Here is a 25,412-nt window from a genome sequence, read left to right as displayed (position 1 = left end):
GAGTTCTGACCATTCTTCTAGTTTTCCTAAATCCTTTTCCATTTGGCGTTTCCCTCCAGGAACATCAACCCTGTTACATATCTTTGTGTCATCAGCAAAAAGACAAACCTTACCATCGAGGCCTTTTGCATAAAAAAGACAAACCTTACCATCGAGGCCTATATGGCTAGGCTGTGAAAAAGTCTCACACATGTGGTATTGCCATACTCAGGAGGAGTGGCAGAATGTATTTTGGGGTGTCATTTTTGCTGTGTACATGCTATGTGTTAGGAATATCCTATAAATTGACAACGTTTTAGGAAAAAAAAGAAAAAAAATGTATTTTCTTAATTTTCCCAAGAATTGTGGGAAAAAATTATAACTTCAAAAAACTCACCATGCCTCTTACTAAATACCTTGGACTGTCTACTTTACAAAAAGGGGTAATTTGGGGGGTATTTGTACTGTCTTGACATTTCAGGGCCTCAAGAAAGGAGATAGGCCATCAGTACATCTGGTGTGATCAATTTTCAGTAATTGGTACCAAAGCTTCTAGACTCAATAACTTTCACACAGACTAAATAATATACACTAATTTGGGTTAATTTTACCAGAGATATGTAGCAGTATAAATTTTGGCCTAAATGTATGAAGAAAAATTAATTTTTTGCAAAATTGTATAATAGAAACTAAAAAAAAGTGTTTTTTTTTTCAAAATTTTTGCTCTTTTTTTGCTTGTATCACGAAGAAAAAAAAAAACCAGTTGTGATCAAATACCACCAAAAGAAAGCTCTATTTGTGTGAAAAAAATGATAAAAATTTTGTTTGGTTACAGTGTAGCATGACTGAGCAATTGTCATTCAAAGTGAGAGCACTGAAAGCTGAAAATTGGTCTGGGAAGGAAGGGGGTCTAACTGCTCTGTATTGAAGTGGTTAAGAAGGCCCCACCATAAGAGCTCTTTCTGTCTAAAAAAAAGATAACATTTTGTTTGGGTACAGTGTTGCATGACTGAGTAATTGTCATTCAAAGTGAGAGCACTGAAAGCTGAAAATTGGCCTCGGCAAGAGGGGGTAAATTAGCATGTAGGTTCGATCTTTTACTGAAGGTGAAATGCATCAATACAGAAACCAGTGTATCAGCTTAACTGGTCTGTTTTTTTTTTATTGGTACAATTTCCCGTTCTTTTATACAGTTACAAATGGGCGTATACTTTCATTAATAAGTACATATTGATAACACATGTTACATTCACAGCGACATTTTCCATGATTCAACGTTATTCCCTTTTTATGTAACACATCAGGTCAAAGTACAATCCAGAGTAGGTTTTCCTTCAATCAATCTTTAACTATTCTCTAGCGCAGTCTTTTTTAACCAGGGTGCCTGGAGGTTTCCTCAGGGGGTGCCTTGGTTCGACGCCTAAAAATTGTATACAAACTAGTGTGTGGATGAAGTTGTGTGGTTTTTGTTACAGAAAGCTACAGGTTTTCATTGTGCACCATTACAACCTTCTAGCTGCCGGCATCCTAACAACCAATGGCATCATAAGTGATATAGAGGATGGCATCCTTGTATCCCCCCTCCCCTGCCCCTCTCCATCAGTGTTGGGGGGGTCACATTAGCTGAGTGATGGAGAAAAGCTGAGGGAGAAGAGAAACATTGGCATACTAGTCGGTACCAAAAGTGTATGTATTTGCTTTGGAAGAATAAATCGCCTCTAGAAGAATAAATCGCCTCTAATGTTGGGTGTCCTAATTGTGTGTATGTTGCTGCATTATGTAAAACTATTAGAATAGTTTTTTTACATTTTAGAATGGGGTGCCTTGAGACTGTCAACCTTTTTTCAGTCAAGGCACACTAAAAATGGTGGCCAAACACTGCTCTTAGTACACACTTAATTTAGTAAAGCAAGCAGAATAAGCTAGGTTGTTGATTAAGGAAGTACATTGTGTGTGTATATACTGAAGGTCAAACTAACAGATAACTTGTTTGTAATTTTTGACAAAAAAAAAAAAAAAATTATATATATATATATATATATATATATATATTTTGCGCACGCACACACGGTGTATGTGTATGTGTGTGTGTGTGTGTATGTATGTGTGTGTGTGTGTATGTATGTATGTATGTATGTGTATATATATATATATATATATATATATATATATATATATATATATATATATATATATATATATATATATATATATATATATATATATATATATATATATATATATATATATATATATATATATATATATATATGTGTGTATGTGTAATTTCTCACAAAAGTGAGTACTTCCCTCACATTTTTGTAAATATTTTACTATAATATTTTCATGTGACAACACTGAAGTAAAGTAGTGAGTGTGGCATCCAAATTCCCCAACATCTACATAGACTGTTCGATCTTAACTTAAACCCCTCTGGACTATAATCCAGGCCGACCTGTGGAAGTGGATGGGACTTTCCCTGTCCTGGTTCGGCCGCATTGCACTCATGAAAATGAACGTGCTACGAAGGGTACTATACCTCCTGCAAACTATTCCGCTCTCGCTCTCACATTTTTATTTTTTTTTTCTTCCTCCAAATATAGGAGGGCCTGCTCTGACTTTGTTTGGCAGCAGTCCCAACCTCGCCTTGGGTTTTTGAAACGTACTCTTCCGAAGCTTAAAGGGGGGACCGGACTACCATATTTGCACGGTTACTACTTGGCTTGCCATATGGCAAGGATAGTGGACTGGAGACTCCATTCCAGCTCTAAGGCGTGGGTGATGCTGGAATCTCACATGTCCGACACCATCCTTGGCGCTCTGCCCTGGCTTATGCCACAGTATCACCCTCCCCGGACTCGCCCTCTCATTATCGCCACCCTAACCTGCTTTCGTGTGGCCTGCAGGAAAGCCTCTCTATCATCACTACATGGACCCCTTCCTACAGAGGGGGAGGGTACTCTCTTTGCCGCAACTAGCTGCCAGATCTCTCACGCAATCTTTCCCATCCTGGTCATAGACAGCTACATCACTTCCTTACCTTTTTACCTATGGCGGGCCAATGGTCTAGAGAGCTTTCCCCATTTGAGGCTTTATGCACCAGACGGCCACCACAATCCCCTACTATATTGTATATTTACGTGATCCTCTTAGCCGATTCCCAGCACCCCGAGGATACGGTCCGCAAGGCTTGGGAATCTGACTTAAGATTTCCCTCACTGATGAGGACTGGGAAACCGTCAATGAATGCATACACAAGAGTTCCCTTAACACCTCTGTCCAGGAAAACGCATACAAAATACAGAGCAGGTGGTATAGAACCCCTACACTTCTCCACGGGTTTTATCCCAGCTGCTCCAAACTCTGCTGGCGGTGCAATCAAGAGGATGGTGCACATATGGTGGAGCTGTTGCCTCCTCCAGCCTCTCTGGAAGATGGTTCACGAGATCACTTGCCGAGTCACCTCCTACACCTTGGACTTTACGCCGGCCCAATACTTGCTTCACCATACATCCCTGCCCAAATGCCACTACCTCAAGTCCTTAACTATGCATATGGTTAACGCCGCCAGGATGTATATTCCCATACATTGGAAATCCTATGCACGTTCCAACTCCAGTGGAAATGTTCTCTAGAATTAACAAAACGGAAGAGATGGAAGAATTAATTCTTACATCCCAGGATCAGAGTTGTATAAAGTACTCGAAACCCATACTTGAGTAAAAGTACAAGTGCTCGATCAAAAAGTGACTTGAGTAGAAGTACTAAAGTATTCAACATTTTTTTGTACTTAAGTATTGCAAGTAGTAGTGGGTTTTTTTTTTTTTTTTTTAAATGTTGCTACTCAAGTGCTGAAAGTAAAAGTACCAGTAGTTTTGAAAAAAAAAATGCTAGTCAAGTACTGAAAGTAAAAGTACAAGTACTGTGTTATGTAGTTATTAAAGAAAGAAGTCAAAAGTTTGAACATCATATTGTTTTGTTATTTCAAATGCAGCTTTTATTTATACATACAGTAGCATTTATTTTCGTATGCGCTGATAATACACATGTTTTGAGCTTCATGAAACCTGCCATCTACTGTTCTGGCAGTGGTAATTTTTATAATTGTAACGAGTAACTATGCAGCACAAAAAAATGTCAGAGTAGAAGTGTTGAAATCATTGAAAAAATGTAGTGAAGTAGGAGAAAAATTCTTCTCTAGGAAAGTACAGATGCCGCCTTTCGGTACTTAAGCACAGTAGTGAAGTAGTTCTACTTAGTTACTATACATCTCTGCCCAGGATAGAATACAGAAATTTCATGTCACATGGTTGTGCTGGTCTGCTTTAAAATCCTCACTGCTGTACCCGGAGGTGATGGGGACTGTCCCGCTTGCATAGGTTGGACTGACCCGCATGGCTGGTGGGTCCGGGCGCCCCGGGGGGGGGGGGGCTGGGGCATGCACCTGGCACGTCTCCCCCCCCCCCCCCACGTCTTTCCTCTTATCTTCTCCCCACCAATATATCCTAACACTCCCCCTCCCTTCCCACCCTCCCCTGATATTTTTGAGAGCAGAACTGACACCTGCGCAACAAGGAAGTGCCGCTTTATAAGGTCGGGGAACACACCCAGGGGATCACTTCTCTCCAGCTGAGGGAGAGACAACACCTCGGGAGATGCTGCACCTTCAACTGGTCTTTTTTCTGCTATACCTGACAAAAAATAAGTGTTACTATTCCAAATAGAACCATAGAAGGCTGCTCTCAGGTTTGATTTTTTTTGCCACAAGTGGCAAGCTTTTCACCCTTGCTCAATAGACAAACTTGTCTATTAGCTTGTAAAACTTTTTTGAAAATAAACTGTTCAATTTTTATTCTATAATACTTTACTTTGTTTACTCTTGCCCTTAAAGTCCCAACAACCTTGGTTTGAGGCACCAAAACACAACGATTTCACAGGGAAGGTGGCAAAACCTTACTATAGGGCATCCTAGAGATCAAAACCCCTTTGCCTTTACACTCTGGCATCAAAGATGCCATTTTAGGCTGTTTCCTGTTTGTACAACTATAGTGCCTCTGCTGAAAATTTGACTAAGATTCCTTTCTGCAGCCGGCTGTACCCAAGAATAACGTAACCTGTGTTTTGGCTTAAAAGGTAGGCAAGGCCATTTGGCCTCAACCTTCCTCCCCTGGGTATCTCGACATATCAGCTGTCCCAGGTGCTTAACCTCTGCCATGTCAATCTGACATTTTACTTGGTTTGACTGTCAAATCAGCCACTGCCAATTTGTCCAGGAGAGATGAAATGAGCATTAGGTGTTCTTCCCAGGTAAGACTGAACCCTGCAAAGCACCCCATGTATGTGACTGAAGATGTTTCCAACCATTTTTTATCCCCCCTGGGAGGCAACTGGTGCATTCTCGGTTGCATTACTGTACATTTTGAGGCTGATTCTTCCCAAGCCTTCTGTGTTCGAGGCGATGGCCCATACTGCTCAAGCAGTTCCCAGTTGATCCAACAACTCAAGGGTAGGCATCAGTGATGCCCAGGGCCTGCCGAACTCCTGCAACATTCCCTTAATTTCTTTTGTGCTGTTCATCTGAACCTCCAGCCAAAGGAGGTGGGACGACTGTTTGATGCACCCTGAAGGCAGATGCCTACAATAGGGATAACCTTGCTTCCTTTGGAAGTTCTTGTTTTTCCTGCCTGTACTCGTGCCCTTGTGTTAATTGCGCCTGCCAGGTGCAAAATGTTACAAAGTCTTGATGCTGCGCTTTGTTCTCAGTTTGACCTGTGAGCTGGAGGAAACCAAGATGTCGGGGTTAACAGTTTTCGTCACCTACAAGTGAACTCCGATAAAATGTGCTGGCTTCTAGCCCCTGATAGGAGAAGTTACCTGGAAATACAGCCAATACTAACCTGTTACTCTGCGGGAATGATCACCCCTTGGGAGATCATGTGAGCTCAATCAGACCCCCATGGACTTGTGCTGCCAATTTTGGACTCTGCCTTGATGGATTATTGCCAATGCATGAACTCTAAGGACTTGTACTAACTCTTATGGATTATTTGCCTGAATAGACTTGGTTACTTTATGGACTTGGTTCTGCCTAAGGTCCGCACACTTTATGGGGCACTAGAAGAGCTTTCTATAGGAACTGTTGAAAATGTCTTCTGAGAACTGTACGATTATCAGCAACTACCTCAGTAAAGGCTATTTACTTGCTTTCCCTAGTCTAAAGTCTTACAGGGGTGCATGCACAATGTATCAAAAAAAAAAAAAAAAAAAACACCGCTTGCAACACAACAAGGGGACTGCTTTAGAGGAAGATGCAGTAAATGGGTCTAAAACAGAGTGCTATCCAGTGGAAGTTAATTTGTCATTGCTGTAAAAGTTATCTAGTGCACATATCATAGGAACTATACTTTTCCTCATGGATCTGTTTTTTGCTTTTTTTAGACAAAATGCCAAAGTCTTGTGGTATGACCGAGCAAGATATGTCTTCTTGGAATTCTGCGTAGAAAACAGTCGAGATGTCAAGGTGGAAATTGAAAGCAATAAAGTTATTTTCAGGTAAGTACTGGTATGCTTATACATTACATAGTTAGTGAGGTTGAAAAAAGACATCAGTCCATCCAGTTCAACCTATGATGTGTGTGTGTGTGTGTGTGTGTGTGTGTGTTTGCTTTTAACCGTACATTGTATACCCCTGTATGTTGTGGTCTTTAAGGTGTCCATCTAATAGTTTTTTGAAACTATCAATGCTCCCTGCTGATACGACTGCTTGTGGAAGAGAATTCCACATCCTTACCGCTCTTATAGTGAAGAACCCCTTACGTACTTTAAGGTTAAACCGCATTTCCTCTAGTTTTAGTGAGTGGCCACGTGTCTTATTGTATCTCCTTTCTCTGAATAGTTTGTTCCTTTATGCTAGGGTCGCCAGTACAGTATTTGTACATTGATATCATATCCCCCCTCAATCGTCTCTTCTCCAGAGAGAATGGGTTCAGTGCTTGTAGTCTTTCCTCATAGCTGATGCCCTCCATTCCCCTAATTATTTTTTGTTGCCCTTCTCTGGACTCTCTCCAGTTCCAGCACATCCTTCCTGAGGACCGGTGCCCAGAACTGGACAGCATACTCCAGATGTGGCCGGACCAGAGTCTTGTAGAGTGGGAGAATAATCTCTTTATTTCTGGAGGAGGATAATACTTCTAGGGGAACTGTGTGTGCATTTTGGCCCATAAATTTATATATTTGCTTTATAAACTAAGAAGTCTGATGACTAATGCATTAAATTAATGCAAAGTATAACTAAAGGCAAACCCTTTTTTTCCCCAAGTCCCCTTCCAGGGCAGCAGAGCGGAGAGTGAGTCTCCTCCTCCCACCTAGAAACAGGAAACACATCACCATTATCAGGGCCGGCGTTAGGGGGGGGCAAACTGGGCAACTGCCCAGGGCCCCGAATGTCCAGGGGCCCCCAGCCGCCCCCTGTCAGCGGAGCGGAGGCAGCGTGACACTATATGCAGGCGGGCAAGGGGAAGACTGATCATTCGGGCAGTCGGGCACTGCCCGAGGCCCCGTGGTTGAGGGGGGGGGGGGCCCACAGCAGTCTATCCCTGGAGGTGCCTACACAATATTGCTCAGCTGAGGGGCGGGGCCCCACGTTCCCGCCGCGGGGGGCAGCCAGAGTGCAGAGAGAGAAGAGAGCGGAAGACATCTCTCAGCCAGCCCAGCCGGCAGCCACCCACAGGTTGTGACAGGTATGTGAAGATTTCTAGTCTGCTCTGCTGGCTGCTACTGTGCTTCTGTGAAGTTCGTGCAGGAGAATGGAGATAAGAGTCTGCTGCTCTGCTACTGTGCTTATCTGTGTAAGTTCCGATTCTGAAGCACAGTAGCAAGGGGAGGGGGGAGGGGGGAGGGGGGTGTCAGGTCAGTGTGCTACATAGGCTTTGGAAGCAGCCCTTAATATGGTGGGAAACAAATTTTGTCAAAGCAATTCCAACCTCTCTCTCTCTGGAATTGCTTTTTTTTTTAGACTCAGACTCTGTGGTGAATTGTGTGGTGTCGGGGGTGGGGGCGTGACACAGCAGTGCTGACTTTGGTGGGGAGATCACATATTGGTGGGGGTGTCAGTGGTGGTAAGGGGGAGGGGGCACAAACCCCCTACCAATATGTGATTTCCCCACAAAATTCACCACTGCTGTGTCATCCCCCCCCTCCCCCTTACCACCACTGACACCCCCACCAATATGTGATCTCACCAAATTCACCACTGCTGTGTCATACCCCACACATTTCACCACTGACACCCCCCCCCCCACCCCAACATGTGATCTCCCCACCAAATTCACCAATCACTACCATTGTATCATACCACCCACACACAATTCACCATTGATCTCCTCACCAAATTCACCACTGCTTTGTCATTCGGAGGGAATGACAAAGCAGTGGTGAATTTGGTGAGGAGATCAGCGGTGAATTGTGTGTGAGGGGGTATGATACAATGGTGGTGTAGCCCCCCCAAAACCACACAATTCACCACTGACACCCCCCACCCTAATATGTGATCCCCCACCAAATTCACCACTGCTGTGTCACCCCCCCCCTTACACCCCACAAAATGTGATCTCCCCCAAATTCAATACTGCTCTCATTCCCCAACACACAATTCACCACTGACACTCGGGGCTGATGATTCAGCACTGCCCCCCCCCCCCACCAATATATGATCTCCCCCCAAATTCAACACAACACTGTGATCCCCCCCATCCCAATATGCGATCCCCTTCAGACCTGATCATTCACTACTACCTATCCCCCCCCCCCCCCGTCCCGACGTCACCTTCCCACCCGCCGTCAGAGAAGAGGCAGTGGGCGGCGTGCATGGAGGAAGAATAGTCCAGTGTCCAGTCGAAGGACACCAGTCCGACCGAGTCGCGACGCCATGGAGGAGGAAGAAGTCGACTCCCGAGCAACATGGTCACCAGGGAGTCGGGACATGCTGGTCAGGTCACTGTGCATTGATGGGGGACATGCTGTGCTGGTCACTTTGCATTGAATGGGAACATGCTGGTCAGGTCACTGTGCATTGATGGGGTACATGCTGGACACTGTGCATTGATGGGGGACATGCTGGACACTGTGCATTGATAGGGGACATGCTGGTCACTGTGCATTGATGGGGGACATGCTGGTCACTGTGCATTGATGGGGGACATGCTGGTCACTGTGCATTGATGGGGGCATTCTGGACACTGTGCATTGAATGGGGGCATTCTGGACACTGTGCATTGGTGGGGGACATGCTGGTCACTGTGCATTGATGGGGGACATGCTGGACACTGTGCATTGATGGGGGACATGCTGGTCACTGTGCATTGATGGGGGACATGCTGGTCACTGTGCATTGATGGGGGACATGCTGGTCACTGTGCATTGATGGGGGACATGCTGGTCACTGTGCATTAATGGGGGACATGCTGGTCACTGTGCATTGAATGGGGGAATTCTGGACACTGTGCATTGGTGGGGGACATGCTGGTCACTGTGCATTGATGGGGGACATGCTGGACACTGTGCATTGAATGGGGGACATGCTGGACACTGTGCATTGAATGGGGGACATGCTGGACACTGTGCATTGAATGGGGGACATGCTGGTCACTGTGCATTGATGGGGGACATGCTGGTCACTGTGCATTGAATGGGGGCATTCTGGACACTGTGCATTGGTGGGGGACATGCTGGACACTGTGCATTGATGGGGGACATGCTGGTCACTGTGCATTGATGGGGGACATGCTGGACACTGTGCATTGAATGGGGGACATGCTGGTCACTATGCATTGATGGGGGACATGCTGGTCACTGTGCATTGATGGGGGACATGCTGGTCACTGTGCATTAATGGGGGACATGCTGGTCACTATGCATTGATGGGGGACATGCTGGACACTGTGCATTGAATGGGGGCATTCTGGACACTGTGCATTGGTGGGGGACATGCTGGTCACTGTGCATTGAATGGGGGCATTCTGGACAATGTGCATTGATGGGGGACTTGCTGGTCACTGTGCATTGATGGGGGACATGCTGGTCACTGTGCATTGATGGGGGACATGCTGGTCACTGTGCATTGATGGGGGACATGCTGGTCAGGTCACTGCATTGATGGGGGACATGCTGGTCACTGTGCATTGATGGGGGACTTGCTGGTCACTGTGCATTGATGGGGGCATTCTGGACACTGTGCATTGGTGGGGGACATGCTGGACACTGTGCATTGATGGGGGACATGCTGGACACTGTGCATTGATGGGGGACATGCTGGTCACTGTGCATTGATGGGGGACATGCTGGTCACTGGGCATTGATGGGGGACATGCTGGTCACTGGGCATTGAATGGGGACATGCTGGTCATTTTTGAACCAACCTAATGATTGTTTGGTCACGCAATTTTTTTACAGTGTAATCCGTCATTGGTGATAGTATTAGAGTTTTTATTCTATATTTGTTGCCCTGGGGCTTTCTATTTAGTGTAAATGAGTAGCGCTATGTGCAGAGCTGTGTATGTTCTTTATATGGCTCTGCTGCTCCTCACCCAGGCCTACTTATAATAGATCTCGGTGAGGAGCAGTAAACATAATAGAATATTATAATTGATGTGATTATAATTATGATTATAATTAATTTAATGTTATTTAATTAAAGCATATTTTTATGTAGTTGTATGTTTTATTTGGCTAAATTGATTAAATGCGCCAATATTTTTGGAAGAATATAAAAAAATTTGGGGCCCCACTTTCAGGGGCGGATCCAGAGTCTAATCTCGGGAGGGGCACTGTCATTTTTTTTTTTTTTACTAGTAATGGCGGCAATCTGCGATTTTTAGTGGGACTGCGACATTGCGGCAGACAGATCGGACCCCTAACTGACATTTTTGGGGGAACCAGTGACATTACAACAGTAATCAGTGCTAAAAATATGCACTGTCACTGTAATAATGACACTGGCAGGGAAGGCGTTTACCCAGGGGCGATCAAAGGGTTAAGTGTGAGCCTGGGGGGTGCTTTCTAACTGTGGGGGTGGGCTTGTAATACCAACACAGAGACCTGTGTTCCTAAATAGGAGGAACACAGGAGCTCTGCAGTGATTCCTGAGACAACAACGGTCTGCTGCGTTTCCAACTGCAGACCGTCGTTCTCTCTTCACAGGGAGGGATTGCAGGTGCCCAGCGCCAATCGCGGCTGCTGGCCCTGTGCCTCAGCTTCCCCGCTGGCAAGTGGGCGCGCGCCCCCAGGATCAATCCTGCACACCACCGTACAGGTACGATGATTTGCGAGAACCTGCCGCCATTTAACTGTGGCGGCTGGTCGGCAGGTGGTTAAAACAGTGACAATGTTTTAAAGTGTTCCATGTATCCCCATGCCTGCATGCCATTTATTTGCATTCTGACACATGGCTGCAGTGTCCTGATATGACACGCTGGTGCAGGTCCATGAAAGCACCCTGCATGCACACCAGGAGGCATGCCATATTGGCACACAGTGGCTGTGTGTCTCAGTAGAAAAAAAATGGGATGCTGGCACAAGGATAAATGCAACACTTTATGCATCCTAAAGCCAGTAAATGACAGCCCTGCATGTTAGACTCATGTCTGCAGCACACTTTGTGTAAAGGAGGCAGGAAGATTATTTTCACTGTCAGTCTATATCATCATTATCATCATGACAATCACACAATACAGGTGCTGTGGCTCAATGCATCTGTACTGTGTGATTATCATGATGATAATGATGATGATAGCATTTAGCTGCTGTATAATTCCTCATGGTGGCTGGGCAGCAGCAAGGACATGGCATAGGTGAAGGGGGATGGGTGTGTCACTGTACCTTTTTGGAGACAAATGAATTAATTGCAGTCTAGACGTTTTCCTTACTGCCCCTGTCTGCTGTGAAGATCTGTCCCTCTCAGTGTGTTCACACACAGACGCACGCTGCTGTGTCTCAGGCTTCCCCCTCAGCCTGAGCCCGCCCTCTCCTCTCTGCACCCATTGGCTGCAGGAGTCAGGCAGTGATGAGGCTGCTGACTGATATCACTCCGCCTGGCCGGAACTTTCATTTTAATGTCGCAAAATGCGGCTCCTGGTGGTATTAATCCACCTGAGCAGGGAAATAAAAAAAAAAAAAACTCTCTCTATGAAACAGCATCCTGGGCCCCTCTGAACTGATGGGGCTTAGGGATTATATTTTAGGTCTCCTGGGAGCCGGGGAAGCAGAAATAAAGTCCCTGCAGATGCATTTAGATAATGCCTCTGTAAACTTAAACCTGGTACTATTTTCTCGGGGGGGGCAATTGACTCGATGCCCCCCCCCTGGATCCGCCACTGCCCACTTTTAGGTTTGCCCAGGGCCACACTTTGTCTAAAACCGGCCCTGACCATTATCCACCACCATCTAGTATTCTAAAAAAAAAAACAAAAAAAACATACCCCTGAGTGTAAGGGATACCACATGGAGGTATCCAGCAAGGATGACCATGTCAGTGGGCTGTACCAGGAATCAGGCTGAAGGAAGTTGAGGAAGTGTATTTGTTAAGTGATATTTAAAAAAACATGAGACTTTACAAACCTGTTATACTTACCTGCCCTGTGCAGTGGTTTTGCACAGAGCAGCCTGGATACTCCTTTTCTTGGGTCACTCTTCGCTGTTCCTATCCCTCCCTCCTATCGAGTGCTCCCACACCAAGCAGCTTGCTATGGGGGCACGCGAGCTGAGCTGCAACTCCATGTGTCCATTCCGAGACAGAGCTGCCGATCAGCCTCGTCCCTTCCCTTTCCTGATTGGCTGACTTTGACAGCCGCGGGAGCCAAAGGCGCCGCTGCGGTGTCTCAGCCAAACAGGAGGGAAAGTCCCAGACGGCATGGGGACCAGTGGACATCGTTGGACAGATGGGGCTCAGGTAAGTTTTAGGGGGGCTGAGGGGGACTGCTACATACAGAAGGCTTTTTAGCTTAATAAATAGAATGCATTAAGATAAAAAAAAAAAAAAACTTCTGCCTTTACAACTCTAAGACAAATAACACAATACCAACACCAACACCATAAACAATATAAAGTGATACATAAACGTGAAAGTGCAGCAACCCAAATCACAACCTAACTATGTACAAATGGAGGGAGCACACATGAGCATGGCAATGTCAGGACAGAGACTGGAAACAAGTGTAGCAGGGAGAAAGGTGCTGAATGCAGGGAGCCAGTCACAGGAGCAGGTCTCAGGACTGGCTACAGGAAAAAAGATCAAGATCAGGCAGGGACACTGCTCACAGGAAGAACACTAAAGCACTGAACTTCAGTCAAGGGCAGGATTATATACCTTCCAGCAGCCCATGTTAGAAGCAGTCTCTAATTACTCAGACTGCCTAGCTGCTGGAAGACACTTGCTGGTGACCCTTTGACTCCGGGAACACTAATGCCACCAGCAGGTGGCCCAGGTAATGACACCAGTCTCTCAAACTTCTGGCCGGAGTCTTTAAACCCACTGGATGGGGTGCCACCTGAGTCTGGTAACTGGTCATGGGCCTCACCACCAGAGTCTAGAAGCTGACTGGTTATCCCACTGCCGGGGTCCAAACGCTGTCTGGGTTCTCCAGATCCCTGAACAGGTAGAACATCTGAAATGTGCACATCCCTAATGCAGCACATGTCCCAATGCTGGGACTCTAAAGGCCAGCTGAAGGCCTAAGACCAGAATTACCCTGATGCCAGGGTGTCCCATTGCAAATGGAGCTTCCACATCTGGGTTGCCAGAAACTGCTCCACACTCTTAACAGCCACTCAGATCTACCCAAGCCATTGATTCCCCCCCCCCCTAATGCACCTGGGATTGCAGAGGTACCACCTAGGTCAGGACAAGGCTCAGCTGAAATACTGGACTTTTCAAGAAGACCTCTATTTCTAGGGCATGGGAATGCAGCTCTCACTTCCAAAGTGGGTATCTGGACTCTCAGGCCTTGGAACAATGGAAACAAATGGCTACAAGAGGGAGCAATAGGACTCTTTGACCAAATGGGTAACCCATGCCAAGTGTGCAACAAACATGGAGGCGCAGCAATATTGGACCCAAGAGCTGATGAGACCCAAACCTGGTGCCGAAGATTAGCTGGGCAGTGGGCACAAAAACAGAGGCAGACTGAGCAGCAAGCACAAGGCCATCAGAGGCAGGTTGGACAACAGGCAGAGGAGAATCAGAGGCAAGCTGGGCATCAGGTAGAGGAGCATTAGCAGCAAGCTGGGCATCAGGCAGTGCGGCATCAGAGGAAAGCTGGAAAACCAGCAGAGGAGCATCAGAGGCAAGCTGGGCAGCGAGCACAGGAATATTAAGGGCAGGCTGGGCAGCAGCCATGGCGCGACCAGTCTGGGGCCTCAGGAACAGGACCGCCAGTTTGGGCATCAGGACCAGTACTGCCAGTCTGGGCATCAGGAACAGTACCAGCAGCAGGCTGAACTCCCATCAGCAAGCATAGACAGGCTGAACCCTATTGGCAAGCTGCATTTGGGACAAGAGCCCATCAATGGGTAGCATGGATGAAGACAGGACCCCATCAGAAGGCAGCATGCCATCAGGCTGGGCAATGGTCCCGAGATCGGCGAAGTCAGGTTGATTAGCTAGCAAAGAGTCTGGGGAGTCAAACTGGATTGTGTACAGAGAACCAGTAATGCCAGGCTGGATAGTAGGTGACATATTATTGAAGTTAAGCTGGGGTCACAGGAATACAGGCTGAACGGAGGGTAGCTTTGAGAAAGGGATGACGGACCTACCTGGCCAAATGAAGCAGTCTGTCTGGAGGATGAATGGAACTTCTAAGACAGACTTAAGCAGATGTAATTTCAGTAGGGTGAAGCCTGCCTATTGAGAGTCCCATATAAAAAGGCGAACTGAGAATAACTCATGAGTAGACTGGCCCATGCTTGAGATTGTGACAGGTCTAAAGCAGGAGCCTCAATTTACATGGGCTAGGCTAGAGTGACAGGCATGGTGGCAGACTTGACCAGCGCAACTGGCTTGGTGGCAGGTTTGACCAGTGCAACTGGCATGGTGGCTGGCTTGGCTCGAGCAAGTAACTTTGTGGCAGATGGGACTGAAGCAAGTGGCATTGTGGCAGGCAGGACCAGTGCAAGTGGGGTTGTGGCAGGCTGGACCAGAGCATCTGGTATCGTGGCAGGTGGGAACAGAGCAGCTGGTAAGGAGATGGAAGAGGACAGAAGCAGAATTGTAGGAGTTGGGGGGGAAAAAACGTGTTTGTTTTTTTTTTTTTTTTTTTTTTTTTTTAGGTTTGGACACTGGAGTCCCACGAGTGATTGCAGGGCTATGAACAGATTGTGCAGAAGTTGGAGGAGTAATAGTAGCAATGCAAGATGGTGAAAAAGGAGAAGCAGTTGCAGAGGAGGATTTCTGAGACTCTGCAAGGGGCAGCTGAGTAGTAGAGGGAGTCTTCACTGGATTTAATGCAGGGAGTGTGTAGCTAGTGGCAACAGGATACTGATGTACAGTTGGAAACAAGCTAAACTGAACTGCAGCTGTGGTTGCTACGGGCAAGGGAGAGGGAGAATATTTAAACAAACTGGTGTCTAGAGGCAGAAGTGGATTGTTGCATGTTAGCTGAATGGGATATATTTGAGCAGGCTTACCTTTGTCTCACTAGAGGATGTACTGCATTGATACAATCCAGCAGAGCCTCTCGTGAATATACCAACGAGTGTTAGAAAAGTAGGGATTATCTTCAAATAGCCACACATGAAGAAGAAGAAGAAGAATTATCACCACCTCTAGGACTACAAGACAAAGCCAAACCCTGGAGAAATATACAGGCTAAAGAGGGTAGCCGCTCAGGTGAGACAGAGCACTCTGGTGCAGGTCGGATCCGCCATCCAGAAATGTCTCCAACCAAGAAAATTGGACCGCACTCGGAAGTAGATGAAATCAGAAATATTCTTTATTCCTCATGAATAAATCCATACAGACAGTGCATCAAAGACATGCAATAGGTTGACAAGTTTCACAATAGAGAATCGCTTACTCATAACCCCACCTGGTTATGAGTAAGCGATCCTCTGTATCGTGAAACGCGTCAACCTATTGCATGTCTTTGATGCACTATCTGTATGGATTTATTCAGGAGGAATAAAGGATATTTCTGATTTCATCTACTTCCGAGCGCGGTCCAATTTTCTCTGTTGGAAAGCCAAACCCTGCCTTGATCGACAAGAGAATGAGCCAGGCGGATGCATTCCAACAACTGTTCCCTAGTTTGCTCCTTCAATATTTGGCAGCAATATTCCCTGTCCTCTTGTTAAAAGCAGTGCATAATACAAGGCCTCCTCTGAAGTGCATCTTGCAGAAATGAACAAAAATGCTAAGACCAGATACTTCACCAATTTCCAGGTGCAACTGATCTGATTGTTGCTTCAGTGTTATGTAAGCCCTTGTTTACATTAATGGGGCCTTGAAATCATGCAACTTCATCTGTAATAGCACAATTTCGAAGCCGCATGTCAGTGCAACTTTGTTTTCGAATTGAAAGACATCTGTGCGGCTTAATGCACAAATGTCTATTGAGGTCACAACTGAAATCCTCAACAAAAGTAATGCAGAGTCGCAAAGTCGACGTCGCACCCATTTGAACAGTGCCATTGCCGGCAATAGGCTGCAACTTGTCATGTAATTCAAATCGCATGACAAATCACTCCAATGTAAACGGGGGGGCCTAGGGATACCACATGGAGGTATCCAGCAAGAATGACCAGATCAGTAGGCTGTACCTTTAAGGAATCAGGCTGAAGGAAGTTAAATTGAGTTTATTAAAGGGGTTGTAAAGGTTTGTTTTTTCTAAAAGGAAAAAAAACAAAAAAAACAAACATGTTATACTTACCTGGTCTGTGGAAGGGCTTGGGAAGAGCAGCCCCGTACCTTCAGCTCTCCCATAAGTATAATATGTTCAGTATAAGCGATATGGCCTCATATATGTTTCACATTCATCAGTTATGTAGGCAGATTCCAGGTTATATATAAGAAGAGCCTCATATCGTAAAGTACTGTATAAACTCACCTCTTTATTTAGATAAAAGTATAGTACTCACATTTTAAAAGCAGGTAAAATGAATATTCAATGTAATGGGGACCGCAAAACCCTCGCTGGCGGTAACTTCTGGGATACTATGCGTTCCAGTGACCGGATCTGGGTTTCAGTGGAGCGGAAATGACGTAATTGCGCTCTACGCGTTTCATCATCATTGACGTCATCAGGAGCCAAACGGTTGCTGGAACGCATAGCATCCCGGAAGTTACCGCCAGCGAGAGTTTTGCGGTCCCTATTACATTGAATATTCGTTTTACCTGCTTTTAAAATGCGAGTACTATACTTTTTATCTAAATAAAGAAGTGAGTTTATACAGTACTTCACCATATGAGGCTCTTCTTCTTATATATAACCTGGAATCTGCCTACATAACTGATGAATGTGAAACCTATGAGGCCATATCACTTATACTGAACATATAATACTTATGGGAGAGCTGATCCAGGAATGACCTTTGAGGCGATCGGCACGCAGGATCTACCAGGCTGAGGGATAACCTCATTTACTTCACGTTGATTACCCCTGTAGGGGTGCTGAGCTCTGGTGAGTGCGGGAGATATTGAAAGGGGAGCACTGGTTTCCTCACCCGGCACGCAATACCTGGATCACCTCGGAAGTCACCCATCAAGTTTTTTATTTGAAGATTCATTCACTTATCACCTTTATGGACTTTTACCACATTTTTTATATATTTATAAAAAATATAAGAATCACAATCTTCACCTATTGATTTTACACATTTTTTATGAGAGATTGCACTGGATCACTTTTAGTCATTATTATATTTACCTATTTTATTATTTGATTTAATTTATTATTGCCAATTTAATAATTGGACCCACCTAGCAGAGTCCCTCTACTTTTCACCACAATTTTACCTTATTTCCGGATATTACTGTACTCCATTTTGTCACCTGTTTCCCACCTAGCACTTTATTTCTATAATGGTACTTTTTATATTTATCATAATATCACGATCACTATCACTTTATTGCACTTTATGCACTTGCTATATTAGTGATTGCTACTGTTATATTATTATTACAATTTAAGGCTAACTGTTTTTGCCATACAACCATCTATTACATTTTTTCTGTGGTGTCAGATACCCAATCACCACTATTACAAATAAACCCCAATACTTTTAGGCAGCGCCACCCACCTCACTATCCCTACATACTTTAAGACAAATAATACAATTCCAACACCAACAAACCATAAACAATAGAAAGTGACACATAAACATGAAAGTGCACTGACTATGTACAAATAGAGAGAGCACACATGAACAGGGAAAGGTCAGGACAAAGACAAGAAAACAAAGGTAAAGGGGATCAAGGTACTGGGAGCTGGAAGCAGGGTACAGGGAGCCAGTCACAGGAGCAGGTACAGAAACCAGAATCAAGATCAGGCAGGGACACCGCTCACAGGAAGAACACTGAAGCATCCCTGAGGCCATTTGCTCCCATTTCAGGTTTCTTTATTACAATCCAACAGCAGGACCTTTTCACATGTTCTGTAGTGGATCTCCTTCCTGCAGTTTTGTTCCCCCCCACGGTAGCAAAAAACACCAGAGCCTGGTCGCATATGCAACCTTTGCAACCCTGGTAGTGTCAGTCAGTAGGGCAATGGATCATGTCGGTAAGGCCGCGGAATGTGTCAGTAGGGCAGTGGGAATGTGTCAGTAGGGCAGTGGAATGTGTCAGTAGGGCAGTGGAATGTGTCAGTAGGGCAGTGGATACTGTCAGTAGAGCAGACGACAGAGTTAGTAGGGCAGTGGACGGTGTCAGTAGGGCAGTGGACGGTGCCAGTAGGGCAGTGGATGGGGTCAGTAGTCTTTTTTATTTTGTTAATTTTTTTACCAATTTATTTTGTTTTACAATTTTATTTTTTATTTTTTTATTACTTTATACAACTTTTTTTAGGAGCCCAGTTGGGAGGCTTTGGTGATATACCAGGGTTCTAAACAGACCTCAGTATGTGTACAGACAGGCTGGGGATGTATACGGACAGGCTGGGGTAGTATATGGAAGGCTTCCCCTATGTTGTTCCATAATCAGAGTATATTCCTGTGTTCAGGGGATTTCTTTGGTATTCTACATATAATAAATGCACACAGTTCCATGTTGGACTGTCACAACAAACAGTCAGGTGACTGCTTCTGCCAATCAGGTCCCCTCTGCCCTATGACCCCCATTACAGAGCCCAGGAGGTACTTCTCCCCTCTGCCCCTCATCACCTCCCCTCCAGGCTAATCTCCCCAGACAGGTCCCACTCACGTTCCATGAAGGAGGCTGCATCCCGGCCGCTTCCTTACTCTGTTCGGAGCTGACAGCACACAAGGTAGCAGCAGCCTGAAACTCGGATCACCTCTGCCAGCTCTCCACCCCATCACGCGCATAGCCCCGCCCCAACTGGTGAGCCACACCACCAACCTCCGCCTCTAATACCCAGCAACACTCAGCTCTGGTAGCGTTTTGAAGAGGCGGCTGTGGGGCCGAGAGACTGAGTGTCACAGGAAAGAGCACTGACAGCACGTGTCCAGCAGCCCTTCTCCCGGGGGGGGGGGGGGGGTGTAGCACGGGGGCGGCGCCCCCGACTGATGTGCACTCTAGGCTGGCGCCTACCTTGCCTATAGGTAGCGCCGGCCCTGGACACAGCCCTCCTTACAGTTAAGCTGCTGCTAGATGGTGACACACTGCTTTTCTTATATTGCTGCTTTAAAGCATTTGTGAATAGTGCAATATGTAGGTGTGGCTTGAGTGTGGATGGGGACACAGGGGGCCCCATGATCTCCTATTGCCCGGGGGCCCCCTGAGTTGTCAGTCCGCCCCTGGCTGGGAGGCGTTCTATGGGTCCACCTTTTTGGCAGCAAACCGCATCACTTGGCTCATTAATAACAATCCGCTCCCAGCATTAAGGCTCGGTTTCCACTAGTGCGACTTGACACATGTCAAGTCGCACAGCAAGTCAAAACCCATTGTTTTCAATGGGGCACGTTTCCACTGCTGCGGCTTCAGTTGCCGCGACCTCAAAAGTAAATCGTGTACTACTTTTGAGCGCGACTTCCCTCTATATATGAGGGACAAGTCTAACTGAAGCCGCGGTTTACTTTTGCTACGAAGTCGTGCTAGAAGTAGCACGACTTTGTAGCCACACTAGTGGAAACCGAGGCTTAACAATAAGATGGAAGAGAGAAGTCTTCCTAGTGTAAAACCCTTTTTCTTTTTAATAAGAAAGAAAAAAAAAAAAAAAAACACTTACTTTATAACCAAAATACCAGAACAAAATGGTCTTCGAATAATAAACCACTAATCATACCTCTGCCCAGCATTACACAAACAGTTAGAATACACTAAAAGCGATTCACAATATCTTGGCCATATGCGGGTCTAAAATCTAAATGGGACAGCTGCCACTTTAAATGATTACCCGCTTGCCGACCAGTCGCTGTACTGATACATCGGCAGGTCAGCTCTGTCCCGCGAAACAATGTACCTGTACATAATTTTGCGGGACCGACACTGACTGGCCACAGGGAGAGCTAATCAGCGGGTCCTGCCGCCGTGATGTCCACAGAGCACTCGCAATTGCTGTCCAGAGAGACAGAACGGCGGTGTGCCGTTGTAAACACAGCAGACCGCTGTTCTGTCAGTAATGAACACAGGGCTCCTCCTATTTGGGAACACAGGTCTCTGTGTTCATATTCAGCAAGCCCATCCCCCACACAGTTAAAAAGCACCCCCTATTTAACCCGTTGATCGGCCCTGGTGTTAACCCCTTCCCTGCCAGTGTCAGTACAGTAACAGTGCATATTTTTAGCACTGATTACTTTAGTGATGTCATTGCTCTCCCCCCCCCCCCAAAGTGTTTAAAAGTGTAAACAAAAAGTTAATGTCTGATCTGTCCCCTGCAATGTCCTGCTAAAAATCACAGGTTGCCGCCATTACTAGTTAAAAAAAAAATAAAAAGGCAAATCTTTCCCCTAGTTAGTAGACACAATAGATTTGCGCAAGCCAATCAATATACACTTATTAGCATTTTTTTTTAATAAAAATATGTAGCAGAATACAAATTGGCCTAAAATGATGAAAAAATTGGATTTTACATTTTTTTTTTTTTTTTTTTATTTATTATTGGGAATGTTTCATAGCAGAAAGTAAAAAAAAAAATGTTTTTTTCCAAATTGTCACATTTTTTTTGTTTATAGCGCAAAAAATAAAACTACAGAGGTGATCAAATGCCACCAAAAGCTCTATTTGTGGGGGGGAAAAAAAGGACCTCAATTCTTTTTGGGTACACCTTAGCATGACAGTGCAATTGTCAGTTAAAGTAATGCAGTGCCGAATCGCAAAAAATGGCCTTGTCATGAAGGGGGGGTAAAACCTTCCGGTCCAGAAGTGGTTAACATCAACTCTATAAATTTACCCAAATCATGTAATCACATTGGTAAATGGTGTTAAACAATGCTCTAACAGTATCCACGGATCTAGTGCATAATATAGATGGAAGATGTGAGCAGCAGTAACATTTAGCAAAAGTGGAAATAAAGTTCAGTCCATTAGAGAGTTCATGGTTTTTAATTCTCTCAATCCATCTTCCTTTTATAGTGGAAAAACTGTACTCAAATTCACACTGGTCATGCAAATATGAAGAAATAAGGCTAATGCACTACCAATGAAGTAATTGAAAAGATCTGTGTGGAAAGTAAACCACAATGAAGTGGTGGTAATGAAGAATAAAGCTGCCAGTTTTGTATTGTCACCACATACTCCCATAAGCAAATAAAAAAAATAAATCCGGACTAAATTTAAAGTGAATAAAATAAAACTCAATATAAAATGATGGAATATAAATATCATAAGAATAATGATCATAAATATTGAACTGTGCAAAATAGTGCAAAAAAACAGAAATTTATACAAAGTGCTGTGCAAAACGACTGTGAATAAATATCAATATTCAAATAGATGCATAATAGTCCATATAACGTACTGGTGTAAAGTATGTAAATAAAGTGACCATATCAATATATCAAATAATAAATTACATCAATAATTCCGAAATTCCATATAAAAAGTACTGATTTTCAAAAATTCGTGATTATACTTCATATGTAAAAAAAAAAGTTCATGTGCAAACAATAGCAAATATTGGTGATCTGAATGCGTGAGGTGCTCTCAATTCCAACTGTGTCACCGATGTGAACCAATCCCACAGTGTATCCAACACTGAGTGCAATGGCCGCTTACCTCAAAGCAGGTTACAACAAGCGTGGTTCAGAGAAAAATATCTCCTATATGGCTCCAAAACAGTGGTAACAGGACGGCTGGTAGATGGTAACTTCTAATATGAAGGGTCCTCTTATCTCGCTCCCTCATACAAGGACACAATAAGAAAGGGGCCTCATGGTGTAGTATATTCAAACATTTTATTTCAAACAAAATGGATAACTCACAGTTAAAACTGGACAGTAGCGCTCCGCAAACTCGCGGTGCAGATGGAAACTTTCGGTCATGGCCGTAGACTGGACATGACGTCACCCGGCTCCTGACGCGTTGCGTCACTCTCACGTGACTTTCTCAAGTAGTTTGTTGCTTGAGAAAGTCTGTCACTCTGAGTCTGTCATTGGATTAATGAGAGGCTGTGAGGGCAACCAGCGGGGCTGTGGGTGTCAGAGCAGCCCCAGCTACCTAAGTGAGTGCCACCTGAGCCGAATGCCGTTAAGTACCACTGTATAGCAAGCCGCCAGGGACTGTGTGTGTGTGTGTGTGTGTGTGTGGGAGGCAGACACGAGACCCGGGACTCAGTTGACCGAATGGGTTTTTTTTTTCATGGGGGGGGGGGGCTTTTTTTACGCCCCCCCATAAAGTGTGGCCCTAGGCCTGGGCTTTGTTGGCCTAGGCCAAGATACAGCACGGATCATACCGCCCTCCCCAACAGTTAGTCTGAACTGAGGATTTGGCATCCCCAGCAAAAGCACTGGCATCAGGGCAGAGCATTGCCAACCTCTGCCCAGCACCTTCAGCAGCTCCATGATCCAGGGGGAAGAGATAGTGAACCTCTATCCACCGCCATCAGCTCCAGAGACTGGGGATTTCATATACTTTTCTATTGAGGAGCAACAACCCAGTGAACAGAAGAGCTGGCATCAGACCAGAGCTCTGCCCAGCACCAACAGCAGCTTCAGCCTTCCTGACCGAAGAGGCATTTGGCCTTTCTCTCACACCACCAACAGGGACATGGAATTTCATGCCAGCAGCATTGGTGGAGTTGCAAGAAACATAGCTTTGTGTAACTAAAAACTAAAAGGCAGGCTTGATCCACGTGCTGGCTTGTATACATTTTTGGGCAATTTTTAGCTATTTAGCCCCTGAAGAAACATCAAGGCACCCTGGTTGAAAAAGGCTTGTCTAGTACACAAAGCCAAACACCTGAAGACAGCATGTGTAATGTACTTCGTGTATTCAGGGCTGTAGACTAGTACCAAATGGTCTGGGAGGGCACTGAGTCTCACGTAGGCTTGTCTAGGTAGCTAGTTGTTTAATTATCTTACATTATCATGCCAATATACCCAAGAGGGGGAATGTCCCCCTGGGGGGTATAAGGTACTGTATGTCAGAGTTTTTTTTTTTTTTTTTAATAAAGGTAGTTCCAGTTTGCACCTAAGCTAGTATCTTCTAGTTTTTGGATGCTCTGCCATAATTACCATAGGTCCATACCAAGGGACCAGGTGTATGAGGGCTAAAAAAGGGGGATTTTGTTGGTATCGTACTCAAAGAATATAATTCTAAATTTATAAAAAAAACCAAATTTTTTTTTTTTATTATCAATTCATATATTTAAAAATACACACCTATACAAACAACAAGGAAAAGAAAATACTCTAAAACACGGTAATAAGTACAGGATTATATCAATATTCATAAACCTAATTTCCTATTACGTGGACCAGTGGGCTTACACCTTAATCCACGCCCGACATGTTTCGCTAAGAGCTTCTTCAGGGGTGAAGGTTGATTGAAAATATTCCTGTTTTATCTATAATGAATTATAACATATATATTAATCATCATTACATAATGGCAGGTATTCAATTGGACAGAGCCAATAGGTGGATCACCCATACCACATGGTGCAGTGACTACCTCCATGCAGTGAGCCTCAATCACAGTCCCAAGAGGGCATGCATACAAAGGAGCAGGGGTAGTATCGTGCATAAGCATGAATATGGTTCATAGATCATGATTAAAGAGTGAGAGAGTAAGATGGAGAACCTTACACCATAAGGAATAGATTCCCAAACACCACATATACAGTTTTAACAAGTTATTGAAAGAAATTGGAGTAGAAAGGGTGGTAAATTCCACCTACCTAATCATTACCATCTGTGAGCTTAGTAACTGCTGAACAGGGAGTCGGTCTGCATAGATGGGATTTCTGAGATTTTACTTCCAAGTGTAAAGCACCCTTTTTCAAGCTGATAAACAAAAAGTGTGTGTGTGTGTGTATATGTATGTGTGTGTGTATGTATATGTGTGTGTGTGTGTGTGTGTGTGTGTGTGTGTGTGTGTATATATATATATATATATATAAATCTCTATCTCAGTATGTAGGGTCAAATTGAGGAGGCTGAGTCTCCTATTATGCCGCAAATATTGAGTATTAAACAAAGTGTTTTTTCAAACAAAGGTAATGTTTAAATGGACATAAAATTTAGTGCAGGCAAGGAAAGAAAAACAAAACCAAAAGATGGGGGAGGAGAAAAAAGGAAACGCGCAAAATAGGACCTCAGATAAAGGCCTACCTTATGCATAATAAAGGCTTATGCCAGTTCTGCAATATATAAACATTACTTTTCTCCATCCTATAGGTAGTAAAAACGACGTTTACCAAGTCTGTCCAGATAAGGACTGTTTACACAGGTATAGGTATAAACATCTATGTAAAGGCGGTAAACAAAAAAAGAAAAATAAGGGAAAAAGTTTTTCAAGTTTGGAATTCGAAAGGCTTCTAAAGTAGCCTATAATAAGGTACATTGCCCACATAAGGTGTATGCAACATTTCACCATGGAGGCTTTCATTTCTTATGTATGTTGATACCGCGGTGGGGATTGCTGTATTACCCGAGTCGCCCTCTGAAGGACACGGTATCTAATACCGGTTTGGCACATTGTGGCGATCCATGGTCTGTCTATTTTGAGCTGGCCTGTTATCTGGATCCAACAAGGATATTGTTGAAAGGCGTATTCTCTGCATTACTCTGGTAAGCGCATGAGCTTGTCTGTGTAATGGAGACACTGCAGAGGA

General features: G+C 44.7%; 1 protein-coding gene across 1 annotated transcript in view; it reads left to right on the top strand.

The window, feature by feature from the left end:
- PTGES3L (prostaglandin E synthase 3 like) overlaps positions 1 to 25,412 on the top strand; it is a gene marked incomplete at its 3' end in the record, with an annotated part of 124,700 nt that overhangs the window by 23,838 nt on the left and 75,450 nt on the right. Inside the window, exon 2 of the mRNA XM_082272790.1 lies at positions 6,418 to 6,531. Coding sequence (XP_082128916.1) covers positions 6,418 to 6,531 — 114 coding nt within the window. The remainder of the gene's footprint in view (positions 1 to 6,417; positions 6,532 to 25,412) is intronic.

This window comes from Pelophylax lessonae (genome assembly GCF_965119305.1).
Source record: "Pelophylax lessonae genome assembly, chromosome: 11".
NCBI lineage: Eukaryota > Metazoa > Chordata > Amphibia > Anura > Ranidae > Pelophylax > Pelophylax lessonae.
The sequence above is the reverse complement of the archived record's forward strand: the minus strand, read 5'-3'. Positions and strand labels throughout refer to the sequence as shown.